General features: G+C 40.7%; 1 protein-coding gene and 1 pseudogene across 3 annotated transcripts in view; one reads left to right on the forward strand and one right to left on the reverse strand.

Annotated features, from left to right (window-relative positions):
- PHTF1 (putative homeodomain transcription factor 1) overlaps positions 1-23,211 on the forward strand; it is a 272,612-nt gene extending 249,401 nt beyond the window's left edge. For all 3 annotated transcript variants that reach the window (XM_044283480.1, XM_044283481.1, XM_044283482.1), the window contains 2 exons: positions 16,784-16,909; positions 22,851-23,211. In XM_044283480.1, coding sequence (XP_044139415.1) covers positions 16,784-16,909; positions 22,851-22,871 — 147 coding nt within the window. In that variant the 3' untranslated portion in view covers positions 22,872-23,211. The remainder of the gene's footprint in view (positions 1-16,783; positions 16,910-22,850) is intronic.
- On the reverse strand, positions 3,026-3,113 carry LOC122933583 (annotated as a pseudogene).
- Positions 23,212-25,975: the final 2,764 nt, after the last annotated feature.

The following is a 25,975-nucleotide window of genomic DNA, read 5'->3' on the forward strand; positions in this document are numbered from 1 at the left end:
AAAGCAAATTTTTTTCGCGAATATCGCAACTTCGCGATTTCGCGAATATTTCGAATATAGTGCTATATATTCGTAAAAACGAATATTCGTTTTTTGTTTTTTCCCCCCCCCACAAAATTACAGTACACATATAATTGATTGTTTCCCAAAGGTCCAACAGCTCAGATCTTACTCACATTGCCTAGAAAGTGATTGAGGCGCGAATCTTCGTAAGGCGATTTTATTAGCGCACATGCGAATATCGGCACGTCCCAGAACAGAGGCAAAGGGCTTTGCATTCATACATTAGTGAATTGAGTTGCGAATCTTCGTAAGGCGATTTTATTAGCGCACATGCGAATATCGGCACGTCCCAGAACAGAGGCAAAGGGCTTTGCATTCATACATTAGTGAATTGAGTTGCGAATCTTCGTAAGGCGATTTTATTAGCGCACATGCGAATATCTACACTTGTCCCAGAACAGAGGCAAAGGGCTTTGCATTCATACATTAGTGATTGAATTGAGCTGCGAATCTTCGTAAGGCGATTTTATTAACGCAAATGCAAATATCTACACTTGTCCCCAGAACAGAGAGGCAAAGGCCTGTGCATTCATATAGTATAGCACCATATTCGCGAATACGTAGAACTTCGTAAAATTCGATTTACGAATATTCGTATTTTTTATTTTACTTTCCACCTTACAGATTACATTGATCTGTACTCTGTCAACTACTGTCATCACCCCCCACTGTATCTCGATTGATTCCCAAAAGTCTCACATTCCCTAGAAAGTGATTGAGTTGCGAATCTTCGTAAGGCGATTTTATTAGCGCACATGCGAATATCTACACTTGTCCCAGAACAGAGGCAAAGGGCTTTGCATTCATACATTAGTGATTGAATTGAGCTGCGAATCTTCGTAAGGCGATTTTATTAACGCAAATGCAAATATCTACACTTGTCCCCAGAACAGAGAGGCAAAGGCCTGTGCATTCATATAGTATAGCACCATATTCGCGAATACGTAGAACTTCGTAAAATTTGATTAACGAAAATTCGTATTTTTTATTTTACTTTCCACCTTACAGATTACATTGATCTGTACTCTGTCAACTACTGTCATCACCCCCCACTGTATCTCGATTGATTCCCAAAAGTCTCACATTCCCTAGAAAGTGATTGAGGTGCGAATCTTCGTAAGGCGATTTTATTAGCGCACATGCGAATATCTACACTTGTCCCAGAACAGAGGCAAAGGGCATTGCATTCATACATTAGTGATTGAATTGAGTTGCGAATCTTCGTAAGGCGATTTCATTAGCGCACATGTGAATTTTGCATAGCATATGCATTATCGCATATGCGAAATAATAACGAATTTGAATAATCGCGAATATTTTACGAATATTCTTTCGAATATTCACAAAATTTCGCGAATTCGAATATGGGACATGCCGCTCAACACTAGTGCTGGGCCTAAATTTATGACAATGGACTGTTGCAGTGGTGGGTGACGTGAAGCCTGATTCTCTGCTATGACATGCAGACTGATTCTCTGCTGACATGAAGCCAGATTGTCTGTTACGGGACCTCTCTCCTCTGCCTGGGTGCTGGGCCTAAATATATGCCAATGGACTGTTGCAGTGGTGGCTGACGTGAAGCCTCATTCTCTGCTATGACATGCAGACTAATTCTCTGCTGACATGAAGACAGATTCTCTGTTACGGGACCTCTCTCCTCTGCCTGGGTGCCGGGGCCTAAATATCTGAGAATGGACTGTTCCAGTGGTGGGTGACGGGAAGCCAGATTCTCTGCTATGGAACCTCTCTCCAATTGATTTTGGTTAATTTTTATTTATTTAATTTTTATTTTTATTCATTTCCCTATCCACATTTGTTTGCAGGGGATTTACCTACATGTTGCTGCCTTTTGCAGCCCTCTAGCTCTTTCCTGGGCTGTTTTACAGCCTTTTTAGTGCCGAAAAGTTCGGGTCCCCATTGACTTCAATGGGGTTCGGGTTCGGGACGAAGTTCGGATCGGGTTCGGATCCCGAACCCGAACATTTCCGGGATGTTCGGCCGAACTTCTCGAACCCGAACATCCAGGTGTTCGCTCAACTCTACAAATGAGCTCTTATCAAGCTCTGCCTCTCATGCCACCAGATGCAAGGCAGTCATCCCATAAGTCAATGTTCTACCCTTTAATTAGGCATTGAGACATGACTCAGATATTCAATTTTTTTTTTTTTTTCTATTCGAAGCCCGAAGAGCTTGCTTTCTACACCCGTGCAACAAAAATTGTGCTCAGGTCGTGGTCTATCGCAGGCCCTCTCCGAAGAGAAGAGCCCCCCACAAACCATTCCCAATCCCTCCGGGGCCGTTAAGCTCCTGCAAGGGACCGAGACAAGTGGCAACCCTCAGCCGAAGCCGAGGGTGCGCCCATCTATGCTCCCGGCTTTCGCCTAGGCTGCCACCCAGGGCGTCAGCCAGGAGCTTTACAAAGGTCTGGACTCTCCCTGGAGGGAGAGCCCAAGGGGTTTGGCAGGGGGGTGAGGAACCAATATGGCCACACCCCCCCCTAGACCTCAAGGAGGGGGTACCCGTAAGGGCGCCGCAGCCCTAAAAATCCTGAAACACACAAACGTGTAAAAGTGCACACAGTGAACATAAAAATAAATAAGTGAATGAGTGCCATTAAGGCCCGGACATTCGGCCGGAAATATAAAAATTTCTCTCTTGTCAAGGCCGAAGCCGAGCCAAGAAGAGTGGTGTGCTAAAATGTGAGAAAGGGAAGTGCGTGCAAATGTGCCATTACTCAAAGGGATCCCACACCCAGTGAGTTCCGGCACCCCAGGGTCACTACTCCTGGGGCACTATTGCACCTCGGGCTTCCAAACAAGTCAGCCCTCTGGCTTTAATCCAGCAGAGCCCTTCGTCACCTAGCCAGGGTACCTTGAAACCCGTGCCGTACACGCTGGGGTGCTGTGTGGTTCACAGCTCTCTTCCATACCGTACTGCAAGCCCTCAGGTATGCCCTGTACGGATGGAGTTTACAATCCAGGAGCCAGGCTCGACTGGACTGATAAGAACAGATACTACACTTGATCTTAGCCAAAAGGCCGAGAAGCATGGTATATATCTGTTTGTAAATGACCCCCAAAATCTTCAGGTCTCTGCTAAAAAGCTGAAAATGAAGAGAATTTTCCAAAGTATACCACCACAAAAGACTGGCTTCGCCAGAAAAAGATCAAAGTTTTGAAATAGCCTGGCCAGAGCTCAGGCCTGTCTCCAATTGAAAATAGGTGGGTTGACCTGAAAAGGTCTGTATACATGAGATTCCCTCGCAATCTGACAGATTTGGAGCACTTTTTCAACTCAAGATGTGCCATGCTGATAGACTCCTACACAAATAGACTAAATGCTGTCATAAATCTAAAATGTACATCAACAAAGTATTAGTATAACCCCTTAAGGACCAGCGCCGTACACGTACAGCGGGCTGATCGGGCGTGTGCATGAGCTGTGCCCGCCCAATCAGCGGCACAGACCCAGCAATCACCGACAGCCGGGCCCCTGCTGCATACGCCGACATCGGTGAAAACACAGATGCCACCGTATTAACCCCTTGTATGCCGTTGTCAAAGCTGACCGAGGCATGCAGAGGGTTTTTGGAGGGTACGGGTGCCCTCCGCATCTCCATCGGGTCCTCGCACTGCAGTGGCAACACGATGGCAGATAAGGCAAGCCTGATGCCTTTCATAGGCATCGGGGCTTGCCTTCTATGGAAGCCTGTGGGATCTAGCCCTTAGGCAGAGTCTCACTGGCAGGCTGTCAGCATACAAGCTGACAGGATGTATTGTAATATATTGTAGAGGGCATCAGACCCCAGAAGTTGAAATTCCATAGTGGGATAAAAAAAAAAAGTGTTTTATTTTTTTTATAAAAATAAAAAAATAAAAGTTTCAAGTAAAAATTCATTAAAAATTTCCTAAATAAAACACATAAAATGACAAAAAAAATATAAAAATAAAAAAAAGGACATTGGGTATTTTTATCACCTCACATCACAAAAAGTGCAACACCAAGCAATAAAAAAAAGCGTATGCCCCCCAAAATTAGTACCAATAAAACAGTCACCTCTTCCCACAAAACAATAAAACAATCGGGCAAAAAAAAAAAAAAACTATGGCTCTCAGAATACGGAGACACTAAAACATGATTTTTTTGTTTCAAAAATGCTTTTATTGTGTTAAAAGTGAAAAAAAAAAATGAAAAAAGGTACACATATTAGGTATCACCGTGCCCGTCACAACCATGTCTATTAAATTATCACATGACCTAACCCCTCATGTGAACACCGTAAAAAAAAAATATATATATATATAATCAAAAAAGCTATTTTTTGTCACCTTATATCACAAAAAGTGTAATACAAAGCAATCAAAAAGTCATATTCACCCTAAAATAGAACCAATCAAACCTTCATCTCATACCGAAAAAAATGAGCCCCTGCATAAGACAGTCACCCAAAAAATAAAAAAGCTATGGCTCTCAGAATATGGAGACACTAAAACATGATTTTTTTTGTTTCAAAAATGCTTTTATTGTGTAAAACAAATAAACTAGATATTACCACGTCTGTAACGACCTGCTGTATACAAATTTTACATGACCTAACCCCTCAGGTGAACACCGTAAAAAAAAAAAACTGTGTCAAAAAAGCTAATTTTTGTCACTTCACATAACAAAAAGTGAAATACCAAGTGATCAAAAAGTCATACGCATCCCAAAATAGTACCAATCAAACCAACATCTCATCCTGCAAAAAATGAGACCCTACCTAAGACAATTGCCCAAAAAAATAAATAAAAAAATATGGCTCTCAGAAAATGGAGACACTGAAAAATCATATTTGTTTTTAATGCTTTATTATGTAAAACTAAAATAAACAACCAATATGGTCATATTTGGTATTCTTGCATCCGTTACAACCTGCTCTATAAAAATAGCACATGATCTAACCTGTCAGATGTGTAATAAGTGTAATACAGAGCAACCAAAAATCATATGTACCCTAAAATAGTACCAACAAAACTGCCACCTTATTCAGTAGTTTCCAAAAGAGGGTCACTTTTTGGGAGTTTCTACTCTAGGGGTGCATCAAGGGGTCTTCAAATGTGACAGGGCAACTTAAAATTATCCCAGTGAAATCTGCCCTCCAAAAACCATATGGCGTTCCTTTCCTTCTGCACCCTGCCGTGTGCCCATACAGCAGTTTACGACCACATATGGGGTGTTTCTGTAAAGTACAGAATCAGGGTAATAAATATTAAGTTTTGTTTGGCCGTTAACCCTTGCTTTGTTACTGGTAAATATTGATTAAAATTGAAAATCTGCCCAAAAAGTTTAATTCTGAAATTCCATCTACATTTTCCTTTAATTCTTGTGAAAGCACCTAAAGAGTTAACAAAGTTTGTAAAATCAGTTTTGAATACCTTGAGGGGTGTACTTTGTAAAATGGCGCCATTTATGGGTGGTTTCTATTATGTCAGCCCCACAAAATGACTTTAGACCTGAACTGGTCGTTAAAAATTGGGTTTTGGAAATTTTCAATATTTTCTTCTAAACTTCTAAGCCTTCTAATGTCCCAAAAAAAGAAAATGTAATTTACAAAATTATCCAAACATGAAGTAGGCATATGGGAAATGTAAAGTAGTAACTATTTTAGGAGGAATCACCATCTGTTTTAAAAGCAGAGAAATTAAAATTTTGAAAATTGATAATTTTTCCAAATGCTTGGTAATTTTTTTATTTTTAAAAAAATTATATATTTTGACTCAAATTTACCACTGTCATGAAGTACAATATGTGACGAGAAAACAATCTCAGAATGGCCTGCATAAGTAAAAGTGTTATAAAGTTATCACCACATAAAGTGACAGATTTGCAAAAAATGGCCTGGTCCTTAAGGTGAAAAATGGCAGGGTCCTAAAGGGGTTAAGGGAGTGCTTATTTATAGAACCACATTTTTATAGTTCTTTATTTTTATTTTGCCACCCTAAAATATTTCAATTTGTTTGTCAACTGATTTGTAAAGATTATAGGCAACATTAAAGGGTTTCTGCAGTTTTTTTAAACTGATGATCTATCCTCTGGATAGATCATCAGCATCTGTTCGGCAGGGGTCCGACACCCGGGACCTCTGCCGATCAGCTGTTCACTTGAATGGGGCTTAGCCACGCCCAGGCTAGTGATACTAGTCGTAATGTCACTGGGCCTGCGGTAAACAGCAAGAAGGTCGCGACACTACTGCTGCTGCCTTCTCAAACAGCTGATCGGCAGGGGTCCCGGGTGTCGGACCCCTGCCGATCAGATGCTGATGATCTATTCAGAGGATAGATCATCAGTTTTAAAAAAAAACTGCAGAACCCGTTTAACGGTGGAAAAAGTTCAGAAATGATTCTTCTTGGTCCGATTTTTTTTACATGACAAAAACTGGCATTTTTAGGAGTGCATAGACTTTTTATATCCACTCAGTTTACCGGCCTGCATGCTCCAACTATAATTCTCAGTTGTCCCTGAGCTGTCCCCTCAGTTGTACATGTCATGATGTCTACCCGTACAGTACACAGTTGTACATGTAAGAGATTCTGCTGCCTCTCTTTCACTCAGAAGCAGCATATATGACGACATTATAGAGAAATATTGAGCCGTATAGATGTGAATAAAACATGTGGGGTGAAAAATAACAATTACTATTAGCTGCTTAATCATTCCTATGCTGTGTGTCTGCTTGTTTCTTGCACTCTAATTCCCCCCACTCTGTGTACTCATTAACTAGATGGTACCCACAAATGTACATAGAGCACTATATAAATACTTGCACTAATTAAAAACCAATATAAATAAAATATTTCAGTATGATCTAAAAAAGTATGCAAGATAATGTTATAGATACTAAAAACTTACACCTGTACAACTGTACACCTATAAAGATGATATGGTGCTATCCAAGGGACAAAGCCAAATCTATAGGCTACCAATAAATAGTTAACATCTGATGAACATTCAGAAGGTTCTGTTTTGCTGTCAAATCTCAGGGCTACGCTTTCTAAACCCTGAAGGTTAGATTTTATGATTCACACTTAATAAGCATAGTATTTTATTGTCCTTTAAAAAAAATAAAAAAAATAACTTTACAGTTTTTTCAGTACTTTTGTCCTCAAGCTATTGTACATATAAGTGGACTATACCATGTGAGAGAAATCTATGCTATTGTCCTGCAAGGATATTGATTTAAGATAGCTGAAAGTAAAAGTCATAGATTGATGTCAGATTGAATAATATGATGTAACAAGCACCATTGGCTCTTAGCAGTGTATTAAAGTCTATTAGAAACATATAATTGTGGCATTAAAATGGAGTGACAAAATGTCACCCCTTTGTGCACCAAATGTTCATCCTTACAATGTATCTAAAAAATAAAATTAAAAAATAAAGAACTTTGCAAACAGTAAAAATATCCAATTTTTTTTAGTAGTATTTTATTTCTGGCAAGTAACCTCAATCTCTGCTGTAAAATATACATATTGCTACCAGAAGGGGGCATTGCTGTAGTTTTGCTAATCTATTGTGAATGCCCAAAGCTAAAGAAAACCCTCCTGTTTTTCATATTCTAGTAAACAGAAATATAGAACTATATACGGTTTCTTTATATGGCCAGATATTGGTCCACAAATTCAAAAGCGTGATACCAAAGACAGGCAGTACTTTTCACTGACTCGGGGAACACATCAGGGATGCCCCCTCTCCCCTTTGCTATTTTCGTTGTTCTTAGAACCAATGGCATGTAAAATTAGAGCAGATAAGGAAATACAGGGCTTCGGATGTGAGGGAGAGGCCGATAAAATAAGTCTTTATGCGGACGATGCTCTATTATTTTTGGGGGAGGGGCATATGAACCTACCCAGGGTTATGAGAAGTATGGATGAATTTGGATCCTTATCTGGATATGAGATAAATTGGGAAAAATCCAATTTCCTCCCACTGAGACGTCCTGTCCCACCGGGTTATAATTATTGGGTGAGTGTTTTGACCCCAGCAGAATCGTTACTTTACTTGGGTATCCATATAGGGAATAAGTTGGAACATTATGAGAAATTGAACATACTCCCAATAATAGACAAGGTTAAGGCCAAAATTAGAACATGGTTAAGGTTACCTCTGTCACAAATAAACCGTATTGCGCTTATTAAAAAGACATTATTACCAATGTTACTATATGTATTTAACGCAAGTCCAATAGTGATAGAAGATAAGTTCTTTAATAAATTGGAGTACCTCTGTAATGCATTAATATGGGGGCGCAAACGAGTTAGAATCAAAATACAGTATCTTTATAAAGAAGAGGGTGGCATTTCCGCCCCCTTTTTAAAAGGATACTATTTGGCCGCACAGCTAAGATGGTGTGTGAGGAATCGAAAGAATAAATGTATACGGCTTGTTTTTGGGGAGAACTGTAGACCCTGGGAAGACGTTTTTTCTATTCTTGAGAAAGGCCCCTCTGAGAAGAAAATAACAAATCCTTTCAGAAAAATGCTTGAGTACATTTGGCAACAAGTTCGACGTATGGTCGGAGTGTCCCAAGCGGTTCAATATACCCCCTTGTGGGGGAATGCACACTTGCCACAAATTAAGCAAATGGGTGATGTTAGTTACTGGAAAAACAGGGGATATATTTAATTTCACAGGTTTTAGATAAGGGACAGATTAAGCCCCTAATTGAAATTCTTCCGGATATTTCAGTAACACTTATTGATAAATTTCGATATGCACAATTACGACACGCTATATATTATACGGAAAACAAGAGGTATTTAGATATTGTACAGAATTCTTTTTTAGACCTCTGTTATGATCTGACGCTAAATACCTCTGCTGTATCTCACATTTACACTAAGTTAAAACACGAATACACCAGATTACATTTAGAGCTGAAGGTAAATGGGAAAGGGATTTGCAGAATGTGGAACCCATTATATGGGACACGGTCTATAAAAATATTAAAAGGTCTACGATCTCCCCGGCCCATGCATGGATTCTCCTAAAAATTATACACCGCCTCTACTATACACCAGCCTTTTTACATAATATATACAAAGATAGAAAACAGAATTGCTATAAATGTAATAAAGACAGAGGTGAACACATACACTTGCTGTGGGAATGCCCGGGAATAAAAGAGTTCTGGACTAAAATATTTCGGAAATTGCAGAACAGCTCCCCCCTGAAATATGAAGTGGGAATTGACTTGGCGATCTTGGGCACCTTCCCAGAGATAAATAAAAATAAAAATGAGCAATTACTTTGGCTCCGGGGCACCGCCTTGGCCAAAATAATAATAGTTAAACACTGGGGCTCTATAAAATACCCTAACTTCCAGGAATGGAAAGAGTATATGGACAGGGTAAAGATATATGAATATAGCCTCGCCTATACGGAAAAAAAAAAAGGGGGTTGGCAGCGGATATGGGGTAGGTGGAAATAAACAACATCCAATAATAATAATAGTAAATGAAAATAGGTAAGAAAAAAAAAAAAGACAGGCAGTACAGTAACTAATTAAGGAATCCAATGTACACTGGCACCTGCACTGAAAGTTCCGGCAATTCACTCCAGCCATCAAGGGTTAATAAATGCCCCTAAAACACATACACTATTATATAAACACTTTGAATTGTCCCAAATTTTATATATATATTTAAATGGATAATATTTCATATCACACATGTCACATTTGGGTGTGGGAGGGAAACACCACACCGAACATAGGAGGGAAAGGAGTGAAGGAATAAGGCCTGGAAACTAGGCAAAGGAGATGGACACCTCCTAGTAAACCCCTAATAAAAGTCCTGACTAACTACCAGTATGAACTGACCCCAGGAGGTACGTAGGTGAGTTCATACACCGGAATACCTAGTGTCCTAACTCGCCCTATAGGACCCTGGTCAAGACAGCCAAGACAACCTGTTCCTCCAAAAGGAAGGACGAACAGTAGTATCCCTCAGGCCTTAAAGTGAACCTGTCACCAGTTTTATGGTGTCCTAACTAAGGGCAACATAAATAAGTGACTGATTCTCTTAGCAAAATGCTGGGTCACTTTCTTTAATTGACCCAGTCAATCTGCCAACATCTTGTATTGAAAAGCTCCAGCTGATAATGATGAGTCCTTAATATTCATGAACTCCTAACTCTCCCCGCCTACCTGCTGCTGATTGACAGTTATTTTCAATATGAATCAGCAGCAGGTGGCCGGGGGGTGGCTATAGCTCTGAATTCAAAATACGCTGGACTCACTGACATCACGCTGGACTCAAATCAGCTCATTAGCATGCAGCATCTTTGTGTATATATTATGAGGTAACCATCTGTCACGCCAGTAAGTGAATACATCTAAGGTACTTTTTAGTAGTTAATGATTGTATATAATTAGTTAGATTATAATTAAATATCCACATGACAGGTTCCCTTTAATACAAATGACAGGAAAATGCAACACACAAAATAATCCAAACAAAATATAAAAGGGAAAGGAAACACTTAACTTTAATTGGCTATGGCAGCACCAGGAACTCAGTCGATCTCCACACACCAGCTATCCACAACTCCAAGAGAAGCTATAAACTGCATAGCTTAGTGGGAGCAACAACAATAAATAGAGAAGGTTAAATGATCATAATAGCCACACCTGGGGAAAGAAGGTGTGGCAAGCACCAGAAACAACACAGACGTCATTTGATCCGAACGTAAAACATGTCATATCAAACCATGTGCTGCCAGTCTCCTCTATCTCCTGCCTCCTGTCGCAGGAATATCTGTGACAGTACTCCCCTTCTACGGGTGACCTCCGGGCACCCAGGACCAACCTTATCCGGATGAGACCTGTGAAAGGCTTTCACCAAACAACTGGCATTCATGTCAGATGCTGGTACCCACATCTTCTCCTCTGGTTCATAACACTTCCAGTGAACAAGATACTGAAGAGATATACAGAGAACTCAAGAGTCAATAATCTTGGCAATCTGAAATTCCAAACTGCCGTCCACCATAACAGGAGCAGATGGCAAGGTGGACGACTCCAAAGATTCAACATATCTCTTCAACAAAGATTTGTGAAACACATTATGCATTTTCAGAGCCTGAGTAAGTTTAGGACGAAAAGCTACAGGATTAGTATTGGTAGTGATCTTATATGGACAAATAAACCTTGGACCCAACTTCCAAGAAGGAACCTTTAACTTAATATTTCTTGTAAACAGCCACACAAAATCACCCACATTCAAGTCCGGACCATTCATAGCTTTCCTGTCAGCCACATGTTTATACTTCTTGCCCATATTCCTAAAGATATTTAGAATTTTCCGCCATATAGAAGAAAATGATGATGAAAAACGTCTCGCCTCAGGGATACTGGAAGTATCCGAACCCGAGAATGTGCCAAAATGCAGGTGAAACCCATATTCCCCCAAAAATGGCGACTTACCAGTGCACTGTCTACAATTGTTTATGGCAAAATCTGCCAAAGACAAAAACAAGGACCATTCAACCGGGTTCTCAGAGCCAAAACATCTTAAGCAAGTCTCCAGACTCTGATAAGTGAGTTCCGTCTATCCATTCATCTGAGGATAAAAAGAAGAAGGAAAAGACAGTTGTACCCCCAGCTGAGTACAGAACGCCGCCATAATCTGGACACAAACTGAGTCCCATGATCCGAGACCATGTCAGAGGGAATGCAATAAAGTTTCACAATGTTGTCAGCAAACATTCGGGAAAGTCTTTTAGCATTAGGTAGGCCAGGCAATGCTATAAAGTGCACCATTTTACTAAAACAATCAACTACCACCAGAATAACTATCTTTCCAGATTAATTAGTTAGATCAGTAATTAATTTCCATAGACAAGCGAGTCCATTGTCTGGACAATATGGGCAGCGAAAGTAGAGATCCAGAAGATCGAGTATGTGTTACCTTAGAGTGTGCACAGATGCTACAGGCCGACACATAGTCCTCAACACACTTACACAACCCCGGCCACCAGAAACTATGAGAGATGAGGTCGGAAGTGGATCTACTCCCAGGGTGTCCCGTAAGAACCGTACAGTGATGTTCCTCAAACACCTTATAACACAATTCTGATGGAACAAACAATTTCCCAGAGGGGCAAAACTCCAGTGCGTCTGCCTGAGCCTTTAACACCTTCACCTCTAGGTCAGGGTATAGAGCGGATATCACCACTCACTCCGACAGGACTCAGATTTTCAAAATCACCACCTCCAGGAAAACTATGTGACAAGGCATCTGCATTGACGTTTTTAACCCCAGGACATTAAGTGACAATGAAATTGAATCAAGTGAAAAACAAAGACTATCTGGCCTGTCTAGAGTTCAGTGGTTTAGCCGACTCCAGGTAAACCAGATATTGTCACTGCCAGTTCTGTCAGAAGGTCTGGCAGACATCCTTCTCTACCTCTTGCATGACGTTCTTTGTTTTGGTTTCACTTTGCCATCTCCTTTCCTTCTCCCAGGTGTCACCTATTTAGACTAATTGTCTCCCTTTATATTCCCTCCCATACTGCTTCACTTTGCGGTTTATACTACTTCCTGGATGAAGTGTTCACTGCTGGAGGCTGCTGCTGCTGTTTGCTCAGATAAGTCTTTTCATGTATTGTGTTTCCTTGCTGGCTTGATTCCAGGTGACCCTGATGGCCTCCGTATTAAGTGCAGGGAGACGGTGGTCATGTCCCCTCACTATTATAGGGTTTTCATCTACCATTGAGACCCTTGCATGGGCATAGCAGTCAGGGAGAGCTCTTAGGGTTTTATAGGGCTCTGTGAACACAGTGATTGGATAAATCTCCACTTCCAACCAATGTCGCCATTCCTCAAAAGCCAACATAATGGCCAGCACTTCTCTGTTACCCACATCGTAATTTCTCTCTGCGACAGTTTTTTTTTTAGAGAAAAATGCACATGGGCGCCATTTACCAGGTGACGGGTCCTGCGATAAGATTGCTCCTACCCCCACCTCGGACGCGTAAACTTCCACAATGAAAGGTTGTGATACATCTGGCTGCATCAATATAGGGGCAGAAGTGAAGCACTACTTAACCACCAAAATAGTTGGCAACGCCGAATCAGACCACATCAGACCACACTGAAACATCCGTCCCTTTCTTAGTCATGCCCATTAAGGGTTTCACCACTGTCAAATAGTTCTAAATAAACTTTCGGTAATAGTTGGTGAACCCCAAAAACCACATGAGAGCCTTCAGATTTTCAGGTCGATACCAGTGCAATACAGCACAGACTTTTTCTGGATCCATTCGAAAACCTGAAGATGACAGCAGGTAGCCCAAGAATTTCACCTCATGTACAGCAAAAACACACTTCCCTAATTATGCGTAGAATTTATTATCTCTTAGTATCTGTAACACCTGTCTAACATGATCCTGATGAGTCTCCATGTCTGAAGAATAAATTAGTATGTCATCCAAATAAACGACAACAAACCTCCCCACCAGGTGATGAAAAATGTAATTCACAAACTGCTGGAAAACCGCAGGAGCATTGGTTAACCAAAAAGGCATGACCAGGTTCTCAAAGTGACCCTCTGAGGTATTAAAAGCTGTCTTCCATTCATCCCCTTCCTTGATCATGACCTGATTATATGGCCCCCTTAAGAACCCTTGCCATACATGTACGCCACAGCTGGACATGACTTAAGGACAAGGGACATACATGTACAGCGGGCTGATCTGACGGGGGCAGGAGCTGCGCCCGCCCGATCAGTCTCACGGACTCGGCAGTCACTGACAGCCGAGCCCCTGCTGCAAAAAAAAGTGTTTTTCATAATAAAGAAAAAAAAAAGGTTTCAGATAAAACACATAAAATTGCCATGTCTGTAATGATAGGCTCTATAAAAATATCACATGATCCCCCCTCACCTGAACGCCGTAGGAAAAAACTGCGCTAAAACAACCATTTTTTGTCACCTTACATCACAAAAAGTGCAACAACAAGCGATCAAAAAGGCATATGCCCCCCAAAATAGTACTAATCAAACCGTCACCTCATCCTGCAAAAATGAGCATCTACATAAAACAAATCGGGCAAAAAATAAAAATAAACTCTCTGAATATGCAGACACTAAAACATGATTTTTTTTTGTTTCAAAAATGCTTTTATTGTGTTAAAAGTGAAAAAAAAAATTTGGGGACATATTAGGTATTGCCGTGTCTGTAAAAACAAGGTCTATGAAAATCTCACATGACCTAACCCCCTCAGGTGAACACCGTAAAAATAATGAAACCAACTGTGTCAAAAAAGCAATTTTTGGTTAACTTACATCACAAAAAGTGTAATACCAAGTGATCAAAAAGTCATATGCACACAAAAATAGGACCAATCAAACCATCATATCCTCCCGCAAAAAATTAGACCAAGCAAATAGCCCAAAAAATAAAAAAGCTATGGCACTCAGAACTATTAAAAAAAAAATGCTTTATTATGTAAAACTGAAACAAACAACCAAAACGTAGTCATAATTGGTATTGTCGCGTCCCTAAAAACCTGCTCTAAAAAAATAGCACATGATCTAACCCGTCAGATGAACAATGTAGAAAACAAAAAATAAAAACGGTGCCAAACCAGCTATTTTTTTGTTACCTTACCTCACCAAAAGTGTAATACAGAGCAACCAAAAATCATATGCACCCTAAAATAGTACCAACAAAACTGCCACCTTATCCCGTAGTTTCCAAAATGGGGTAACTTTTTTGGAGTTTCTACTCTAGGTCTTCAAATGTGACATGGCAACTTAAAATTATCCCAGTGAAATCTGCCTTCCAAAAACCATATGGAGTTCCTTTCCTTCTGCACCCTGCCGTTTGCCCGTACAGCAGTTAACAACCACATATGGGTTGTTTCTGTAAACTACAGAATCAGGGTAATAAATTGTGAGTTTTGTTTGGCTATTAACCCTTGCTTTGTTACTGGTAAAAATGCATTAAAATGGAAAATCTGCCAAAAAAGTAACATTCTTAAATTTCATCTACATTTTCCTTTAATTCTTGTGGAACACCTAAAGGGTTAAAAAAAAGTTTGTAAAATCAGTTTTGAATACCTTCAGGAGTGTAGTTTATAAAATGGGGCCATTTATGGGTGGTTTCTATTATGTAAGCCTCACAAAGTAAAAATTGGGTTTTGGAAATGTTCTTAAAAATTTCAAGATTTGCTTCTAAACTTCTGAGCCTTCTAAGGTCCCAAAAAAAGAAAATGTAATTTACAAAATGATCCAAACATAAAGTCATGAAGTACAATATGTGATGAGAAAACAGTCTCAGAATGGCTTGGATAAGTAAAAGCATTTTTAAGTTATCACCAGATAAAGTGACACATGTCAGATATGCAAAAAATGGACAGGTCCTAGTCCAACTTGGAGAACACCTTGGCATCAACAATCTGGTTAATCAAATCAGGAATCAAAAGAAGGGGGTAAGTATCACGGACAGTAATCCGATTACTCCAACTCCAACAGAAGCTATAAATCACATAGCATAGTGGGAGAAACAACAATAAATAGAGGAGGTTAAATGACCATAATAGCCACACCTGGGGAAAGAAGGTGTGGCAAGCACCAGAAACAACACAGACGTAATTTAATCCAAACGGATAACATTTCAGATCAAACCACGTGTTGCCAGTCTCACCGATCTCCCACCACCTGTCGCTGGAACGTCCGTGACAGCACAATGCAATAAAGTACAATATCCATAATACAGTACATGAAACAAGGAGTTAACTAATTTCCTTGTTAAAGAGGTTCTCCGGGAATTAAGAATATGAAAATACTTAAATATTAATGCATTTTAAATATATTAACAAATACATTTCATTAGTTTTAATGGCTCGTTTTGTCCGGGGAGCAATCATTAGGAAAAATAAAATTGACGCTATCCTACTAATCCACACAAAACCTGTCCTAATTACACAGGAGGAGTTAAAGAGCTGCACCATCTTCCTCTCTTACTTGTCAGGGATTATGATCCTCAATACAGTTTAATATGATCTTCAGATGAATCTCTGTAGGAAAGGAGTTCATAAGGAGACATGAAGTACAGAGAGGAGGTGGGGGTGTAGATAATGAGCAGCAGTTTTTGTATGCAGTCTCCATTACCACAGCCCCACATTACCTGTCCTGTCCATCCTCTCTGTACTTCATGTCTCCTCATAATCTCCATTCGTACAGAGATTCAGCTGAAGATCTTATCTGTATTCAGGATCATAATTCCTGACAAGCAAAGCAGAGAGGAGGATGAGCCAGCTCTTTAGCTTAGTGTTGTAAAGTAACTTTTTGTGTGTGCTAATAGGACGGTGGCCATTTTATTTCCCCTGATGATTTCTCCCAAGACAAAATGAACCATTCTAAATAATGAATTGTATTTGGGAATACATTTATACTAAAGATATATTTAAGAATTTTCATTTTCTTAATTTCCGGAAAACTCCTTTAAGTAGATAAAACATGGCTTCCTGCCAAAGTTTTTCTACACCAATAAATTAGATTGTGATTTTATGTGAAGTGGAAATGGCTTCGTTTGGGTACATTCTGTACAGAGTTCTATTTAGATGCTGAGGATAGCAAAATATTGTGAGAGAATAGCAAAATGCAAGTCTCCTCAAATAGTATTTCTTATTAACCAATCAATGAACTTAAATAACAATATTTTTCTGCTGCTTTTCAGGAAATCGATACCCCTTTCAGGCTGTATGGACTTGCAATGAACCCTCTAATATACAATATAAGCCGAGTGGTTATACTTTCTGCAGTGTCTGGTGTCGTGAGTGACCTCCTGGGATTCAACATTAGAGTAAGTGCAGCATACAAATCTCATGGGATAAATAGATAGCTAAATAGATGATTGATTGATAGATATTAGATAGATAGATAGATTGATAGATAGAAGATATAAGATTTATAGATAGATAAATAGCTAGACAGATAGATAGAAGATATTAGATACAGTGCCTTGCAAAAGTATTCACCCTCCAAGACTGTTTCGTATATTGGTGTCTCACAACCTGGAATTAACATGGATTGTTTGAGGATTTGCATCATTTAATTTACAGAACATGCCCACAACTTTGAAGATGTTTTTTAGTTATTTACTTATCTTTATTGTGAAGCAAACAACAAATAGGAACAAATTACAGAAAAAGTCAATGTGCATAATTATTCACCACCCACCTAAAGTCAATACTTTGTCGGGCCACCTTTTGCAGCAATCACAGCTCCAAGTCACTTTGGATAAGTCTCTATGAGCTTGCCACATCTTACCACTGGGATTTTTGCCCATTCCTCCTTGCAAAACTGCTCCAGCTCCTTCAAGTTGGATGGTTTGCGCTTGTGAACAGCAATTTTCCATTGGATTGAGATCTGGGCTTTGACTAGGCCATTCTAACACATTTACATGTTTCCCCTTAAACCACTTAAATGTTGTTTTAGCAGTGTGTTGGGGTTCATTGTCCTGCTGGAAAGTGAACCTCCGTCCTAGCCTCAAATCACGCACAGAGTGGTACAAGTTTTGCTCAAGAATATCCCTGTATTTAGCACCATCCATCTTTCCTCAACTCTGACCAGTTTCCCAGTACCAGCTGCTGAAAAACATCCCCACAGCATGATGCCGCCACCGTCATGTTTCACTGTGGGGATGGTGTTCTTTGGGTGATGTGATGTGTTGGGTGTGCGCCAGAAATTGTGTTTTCTTTGATGGCCAAAAAAATGCAATTTTAGTCTCATCAGACCAGAGCACCACCTTCCTCCATACATTTTGGGAGTCTCCCACATGCCTTTTTGCAAACTCACAACATGCCTTATTGTTTTTAGCTGAAAGTAATGGCTTTCTTGTTGCCACTGTGCCATAAAGCCCAACTCTATGGAGCATACGGCTTATTGTCGCCCTATGTATATTTCAGTCTGGTGGGCGGCCGTCTCTTGGCAGGCTTGTTGTTCTGCCATGTTCTTTCCATTTAGTTATGATAGATTTGATGGTGCTCCTGGGGATTTGGATATTTTTTTTTATAACCTAACCCTGACTTGTACTTCTCAACAACATTGTCCCTTACTTGTTTGGAGAGTTCCTTGGTCTTCATGGCAGTGTTTGGTTAGTGATGCCTCTTGCTTAGGTGTTGCAGCCTCTGGGGCCTTTCAAAAAAGTTGTGTATATGTAATGACCGATCATGTGACACTTAGATTGCACACAGGTGGATATCATTTCACTAATTATGTGACTTCTGAAGGTAATTGGTTGCACCAGAGCTTTTTATGGGCTTCCTAACAAAGGGGGTGAATACCTACGCACATGCCAATTTTCTGTTTTCTATTTTTAAACAATAGTTTTATTTATGTATTTTTCTCATTTCACTTGACCAACTTCGACTACTGTATTCTGATCCAACACATAAAATTCAGATTAACAAAACATTGAACTTAAGGCTGTAATGTAACAAAATACAAAAAAAGTGAAGGTGGGTGAATACATTTGCAAGGCACTGTATATATGAGATAGATAGTGTTGAGACATATGCATATATATATACACGCACGCATGCAAACACGTGCATGCATGTATGGTATATATGCATACATTGACAACCATATCATGGGAAGGTGTGCGCAGATGTGCCCAGCATCTGCGCACGTCTGCCCTTTGTGGCCTACAGGGGCTCATGTGGCCCCTGTGGGAAATATGTGCCCCCTTATAGGTCCCTTGTTGTGTGTATACATCTGTGCCCCCTTTTATGTATCTATGCTCCCTTATGTATATCTGTGCCCCCGTATAGATATGTGCCCCCTTATAGTTAGTATATATTTGCTGTATGGCGTGTATATATTCCCTCTCATGTAGATATATATATATATATATATGAGGATGTGTGTATGCAGTGCATACATCTGTATATGTGTATCTGCCATGGCTCTCCCCCAGGTATATATATATATATATATATATGGGCCTATAACTGCCCATGTATGCCCCAGGTTTATAATGAGTATATATGTGTATATAAATGCGCCCCAAGTATCTATATACATATATATACTTAAATGCCCCCCATAGGGATAGCGTTTAGAGCCAGGAGGTGGGGCGGTTTTTGTTTCCTAACCAACCCCCTCCTAAATGCCAGTTCCTGCAGTGGGGTGGATATGTCTCCAGGTGGCTGGTGACTTCAAAGGTTTAGGGATCAATAGATCTGAGACCTTTTGTTGAGTTTATCAGCCTAGTTACTATGCTCTGCCCCACCTTGTGTTTGTAACATGGCTGGGCGTGTGGTGCTGCTAGCCTCAGGGGGCCAATTGCCTGTCCTGAGTGCAGACATACGTCACAGTCACACTATGATGTCACATCCCTGAGGAGGGGGGAGGTGGGCTGTTTCTGAGGCTGATATAGGAGCCCCAAGCTAGGCAAGGGGCTGTTGGAACTGGACTACAAGGAGAGACACATGGAAGAGAGGAACCCCTACCGGCCCCCTGAAGAGCGGAGCGCCCCCCCCCCCCCTCCGGCTGGAGGAGAGAAGCCGAGCCGCCCCACCTGAGGAGGATCCCCCTGGACAACGAGCAAAGCGCTGAGTATTCGCCACCCCTAATTAACCCCTACACCCCTGATCCACAATCCCCGGATTAACCTTTACCTACCCTGTCCCACCACCGCCTCAGAACCCCTTGCCCATATCCTCTCCCCTATCCCCTCACCGACAACCTGCCCATACTCACCCCCTCTATCACTTGCAGGGTATTAACCCTTGCATTGCTGTCCCCACTGTACCTCACCCCTACCTACCCACAACCAGCCCATATACACCCCTTCTCTGTAACCCTATCACTTGCAGGGCATTAACCCTTGCATTTCTGTGTCTGATCTGTGGCCTGCATTCGCCCCTACAGCGCCACCGTTAACCCTCGTCGTACCCCATAGGGACAGTAAGTATCCAGGGGGGTGGGCTGCTAATATTTGTGTGAGTGTATTGTATAATTAGTTTGAGGGTGGAATATGGGAACCGTGTAGTGTAGTTTAGTGCTGTATTTATAGTACTGTATTGTTAGTGTATTGCGTGCGTAGTGTACTGTTGGTACTAATAAATACTATGTTTTATTTGTAACTATCTGTGTAATGTGTGGTTATAGATAGTTAGTTTAGTAAGGCGCATGCAGTTAGTTTAGTGATTAGTAAAAAGTATAGTGAAAGTATTGTGATATTATTTAAAGGTATAAATAGGCAGAGTCATCAATAGACAGCTCCTCCTATTTATGAATATTAATTATCGATATTTGCATAAATATTGGTGATTAATATTCCCCCTTTACAGATAGATAGAGAGATAGAACATATTAGATATATATGAGATAGATAGATAGATAGATAGATAGATAGATAGATAGATAGATAGATATCTAGCTAGCTATCCGTCAGACAGTAAATTAGTATGGGTTATTTTCTTTCAATAAATGTTATGCTTTGCATCTGAAATTGCCAATGTTACTTTTTAGTAAATTATCAGTAAGGGTAATAAAGAGAGAAATCCAGGTTGGTATTAATAGGAGGGTTTTTCCCCTGGATAATAGTTATGGCCTTTCACTAGTGTATATTATCACTTCATTAGGGTCTGACTGCTGGAACCTCCACAATCCCTAGAGAGCATGCCCCTAAGGACAGTTTTTATGCACAGCTCCTGCCGAGACACTATGTAGAGAGCTACAAGCCAGTCTCATCAATCCACTATGCAACAGCACCCTAAATCGCCTACTCTGTGCAGAAGGGTGTTCATCAAGGGACACACAAAAAGATGGGGGGGGGGGCACAAAGGATGATGCACAACAAAGCAAATGTGCTAGATAAGCAGATAAAGCCATGCCAAAAGAAATGATAGATGGTAATACTAACCCAGCTCACAATGGAGCCACTCCCCAATGCACTAAATCAGCAGAGGAAATACCAAAGACTGGGCACTGTATCAGTACCTAGCAAATCTAATAAGACAATGCCATGGTACCTAGCAAATCTAATAAGACAATGCCATGGATGGAGGGAACACAGGCCTGGTTGTTATGTCAGTAGTAGTACCTAACCAGTAAAGAGATCAGCAGGAAACAGAACCAGGGGAAATGCTGGATGTGGATGGTCTGCAGTTGTGAGGCCGGTTGGATGTACTGCCAAATTTTCTAAAAAACACCTTTGGAGACGGCTTATGGTAGAGAAATGAACATTCATTGCACGGGCAACAGCTCTGGTAGACATTCCTGCAGTCAGCATGCCAATTGCACGCTCCCTCAAACGTTGCGTCTGTGGCATTGTGCTGTGTGATCAAACTGCACATTTCAGAGTGGCTTTTTATTGTGGACAGTCTTTATTGTGTAATATTCATGCTGTCTAATCAGCACCTTGATATGCCGTACCTGTGAGGTGGGATGGATTATCTCGGAAAAGGAGAAGTGCTCACTAACACAGATTTAGACAGATTTGTGAACAATATTTGAGACTAATGGATCTTTTGTGTATGTAGAAAATGTTTCAGATCTTTAAGTTCAGCTCATGCAAAATGGGAGAAAAAGCGAAAGTTCAGGTTAACAACTTTCAAAGTTCAGGCAAATTCCAATCCAGAAGGTAAAACAAGCACAATAAAGGAGATTTACTAAACCTCATGCGCCAGAATTCAGACTTAAAGGGATTGTGCAAAACTGGGGTGGGTGTTGGCATACCTTCTCCCCACTTTACCAGACCTATAAAGGGAAGATTACTTACCTGCTACCTGGTGCTGGCTACCCACTCCTTCTCCTGCGCTGAGATGCTCCACTGGACTCCCTTGATGTAAACATCCAGTTTCCAATCACTGGCCGCTGTGGAGAACGTATCTCCTTGTGTCACATGACAATTTGTCATGACATAGGGGGATTCAGTCACCGCTGCAGCCAATTAATTACTGTCAAACTGGATGTTTACAGCGAGGCAGTCCAGAGGAGCATAGCAGGCCTGGAGGAGATGAAGGGGGAGCCAACGCTGGAAAGAAGGTAAATAAGCTTCAATTTTTATATATACACACACAGTATAAACATGTATAAATACATGTGTATACTGTATATATAACATGTATAAATAAATGTGTATACTGTATATATAACATGTATAAATAAACAGGCCTAACGAAAAGCTGCATAAATGAAAGGGTCTAACATGACTAGCAAAATGTAACAAAGCTATCAGACCTCTGCCTGGTCTAGTTTTACGCTGTGTAAATTCAAGGCAATAATACATTTCCGCCTATGTGTCGAAGGATTCTCCCAGAAGCTCTATTTACTTCCATTTCTTCATGAAAATAATGAAACATCTGGTTTACAGGTTTTTACTGGGTAGAGAAGCATACTAGGCAGTACCGTTTGCCCACAACAAGTTTCCAGACGAGACAGGTGCTAACTTGTGCCAATTGAGTTTGTCATCAGAAATGTCCCATTGAAATCAGTAGGGCTGGGAGGAATAACAGAGAAACAGCACCATGTAGAATACTATTTAGGAAGACAGGCATGTCAGGAGAGCTGAAGGTCCTCTTTGAGATGAATAAATAGTAGATATGATGCAGTGAGATTTCATGTTCAAACTTGATCTGTTTTTACAAAGAAAAAAATACATTTTAACACATTTTTACTTTTAGCTGAGATATGTTCAGTCTGATGTCATATTGTATATTGGGTCATTTCCAGCTCCTACAGCATTATAGTCGGCTAAAATTGCTTTTCCCCCCACCTCTCTATCTTCCTAGCTGTGGAAAATTAAACCATGACCTCATTTGGAGAAACGCATCTACGCAGACACACAGGTTGGAATTTGTGATCCACGTTCTCCCGAGGCAGGCTTGGACAGCTCAGCATTGCATCCCATACAAGATTTGCATGAAGAAGAATCACTGAGATGTCAAGAAACGTTGGATGTCGTTCCAAGATGGCAAAGACTGTTAATTAGACTGCCTGTTTCATGTGTGCCAAGTGACTTTTTATAGCAAATGAGTTTACTTTTTGGGTAGAAAAAGAAAAGAAAAAAATATATTTATTGAAATTTTTAATGGATGATTTTTTTATGATTAAATCCTGTATTATTTAATAAATAAACAGAACATAAAGTTATTTCTAGCATGACTTTATGGGATTATTTGTACATGCACAAAGAGGTTAAAAGACACATTGTTATATTGTCTATATATTATTTGAAGAGGTTCTACGGAGCAGAAGCTGGAAGTGTGGCTATGGATGTTACAGTACGTCACTTTCTATGCAGGCCAGTCCCAACTGCCTGGGACCTGTGATCTGTCTGCTGTTTCAATTTGGGGGTTTGTACAGTATGTTAATAAGCTGTCATAGTACCTTTTTGATGACTAAGGCTACTTTCACACTTGCGGCAGAGGAATCCGGCAGGCAGTTCCGTCGCTGTAACTGCCTGCTGGATCCGGCAAAAGGTATGCCAACCTATTGCATTTTAAGACTGATCAGGATTCTGATCCGTCTTACAAAAGCATTGCAAGAACGGATCCATCTGTCCGTTTGTCATACGGACAAACGGATCTGTTTTGATCTTATTTCACATTTTTATCGGTCTGCACGAATACATTCCAATCGAAAAAATGGCCGGATCGGCATTCAGGCAAGTCTTCTTTTTTTTTTTTCCGGAAATAAAACCATAGCATGCTGCGGTTTTATCTTTTGCCTGATCAGTCAAAAAGACTGAACTGAAGACATCCTGATGCATCCTGAACGGATTGCTCTTCATTCAGAATGCATGGGGATAGGGGTCCATTCACACGGACGTGCCATCTCCTACAGTGCCATCTCTTCATCATTAGAGTGCGACCAAAAAGGTGCAAGTCCTTAGTGGCAATGAAACAATCGAACCTACAGCTAGGTACATAGGATAGTCCCTTCTCCAGCAGAGAAATATCTGTGCCAGAGAGGGTATAATCAGATAGATTAATTACCTTAGGTTCCCTATCCAGAGGTTTTGTGGTGATGATTGGTTCCGGTTGTTTCTTCCGTCCCGGTCCACCGCCCTGCTCCATTTTCCTTTTGTTGTTTTTGTTACGGGTCTGACGAGCAGGATAAGTACCCTGTGACTGGGGCTCCCCCATAGATGACATAGAAGAGACTGAGGACGATCTGCTTCGGGATCCGGTTCTGTAGGAGTCTCGACCCTTCCACTTATATATACGATTCTGTTGTGCATCGTTATTATCTCTGGAGAATTTTTGTATTTTGGCCTCCTGAATATCTTTCTCCCAGACGGGGTATTTCGTATCCAGTTGTTCCTGGAAAGTCTTTAAAAGTTCCGGACTACAAATGTTAGACAAACGTGTCTGCAAAAGATCAATCTCTGCATCCAATTGTTCCAGGCTTTTTTTGTTATGGCCGATCAACAGCTCCATGAAAGTAAAGGAGCTTTGATTGCAGGTCTCCTCCCATTTAGATACAAAAGCATCATCGTCTATGGGAAAAGAGGGGAACACCTGTATTCTGAGACCCCTGGGTATTAGCCCTCTCTGGAGATACTTCTCCAAGAACGCCTTGTTCCACCAGATGCAGGCCCTCTTGTGCAGCAACAACAATAATGAGTTCTGGACCTCCTTACTCACAACACCGCTGGGACCACCAACCGCCCCCTCATCCTTGAAGACGGCGTCTAATTGGGAAAGCCAGGACAGTTCTCTGGCCTTGTAGTCCATAATGAAAATGAAGTCAAAGATCTGTGAAAATACACAGTAAGTATTAGTCAGATAAACAAAAATGACCCAGGATATCCCCAGGGCAGGTAAGGAACAATGCCCACCCTTGGTAGCCACAGGGGATATACCTAAAGTGTAACTCGGTAAAAGCTCCCGAGTGAAACAGCAGAAACAAATGAAAAGAGAGCTCATATTACCAAAAAATATATAAATTTTATTATCATATGTTTAAAATAACAAAAAGAGATAAATAAATGCATGGGATGCCGTGAAACAAGGTGATGAGGGCGGTTTCATTTTCATTGGCTAGGAGTGCCTATTTAAATCCGGTTCACAGTGATGGCGCTACCCCCTGACGAAGGTACGCCGAAACGCGCGTTGGGGTAGCGCCACCCTGGGTCTTCTTGCACACGGTCTTCTCAGGTGAGCTCTGGTTCACCCTGCCCCCCGCTGGTCTTGTGGTCATTTGTGTCTACTCACACTTTGTCCCTCATGCTACTTACTTCTGCAACTTTATCCAGTGGGGATGCAGGAGCTGACCTTGCTCTACCTAATATTGTATTTTACTATTCACATATTCTTTCCATGGGTTGGGCACTGTACCCAGGATTCTTCTTTCCCATGTTAGACATGATTGTACTTTGATCTTTTTATGTTTATTCCGTGTGTACCTTTCTTCCCAGGGTGGCGCTCTGCTTTTTCTCCGCCCTCATCACCTTGTTTCACGGCATCCCATGCATTTATTTATCTCTTTTTGTTATTTTAAACATATGATAATAAAATTTATATATTTTTTGGTAATATGAGCTCTCTTTTCATTTGTTTCTGCCATGTGAAAATAAGTAGCATGCTTTATTTCCATGGATTCAGCATGGAAGGCTGATGAGTAAGCCCGATCTCAGTTGGCCTAATTGAATAAGGCTAAACCTCATCAGATTCAAGGCACTTTACATCATCTGAGTAATTTATACTATAAGCTTCTTGCAGTAATGTACGGTATATGTTAAAGAGGACCTTTCACGGGTCCAAACATTATAAACTATCAGGATACATAGGGCATAGTGCAGGGATCTAACTGCACTTACAATTTATTCTGGGCGCCGCTCCGTTCGCCGCTGTGGCCCCCATTGTATTTCCCCGCATGGTATGCCAATTATAGCATCGGTACAGGGAGGAGG

Source organism: Bufo gargarizans, chromosome 3, assembly GCF_014858855.1.
Source record: "Bufo gargarizans isolate SCDJY-AF-19 chromosome 3, ASM1485885v1, whole genome shotgun sequence".
Taxonomy (NCBI): domain Eukaryota; kingdom Metazoa; phylum Chordata; class Amphibia; order Anura; family Bufonidae; genus Bufo; species Bufo gargarizans.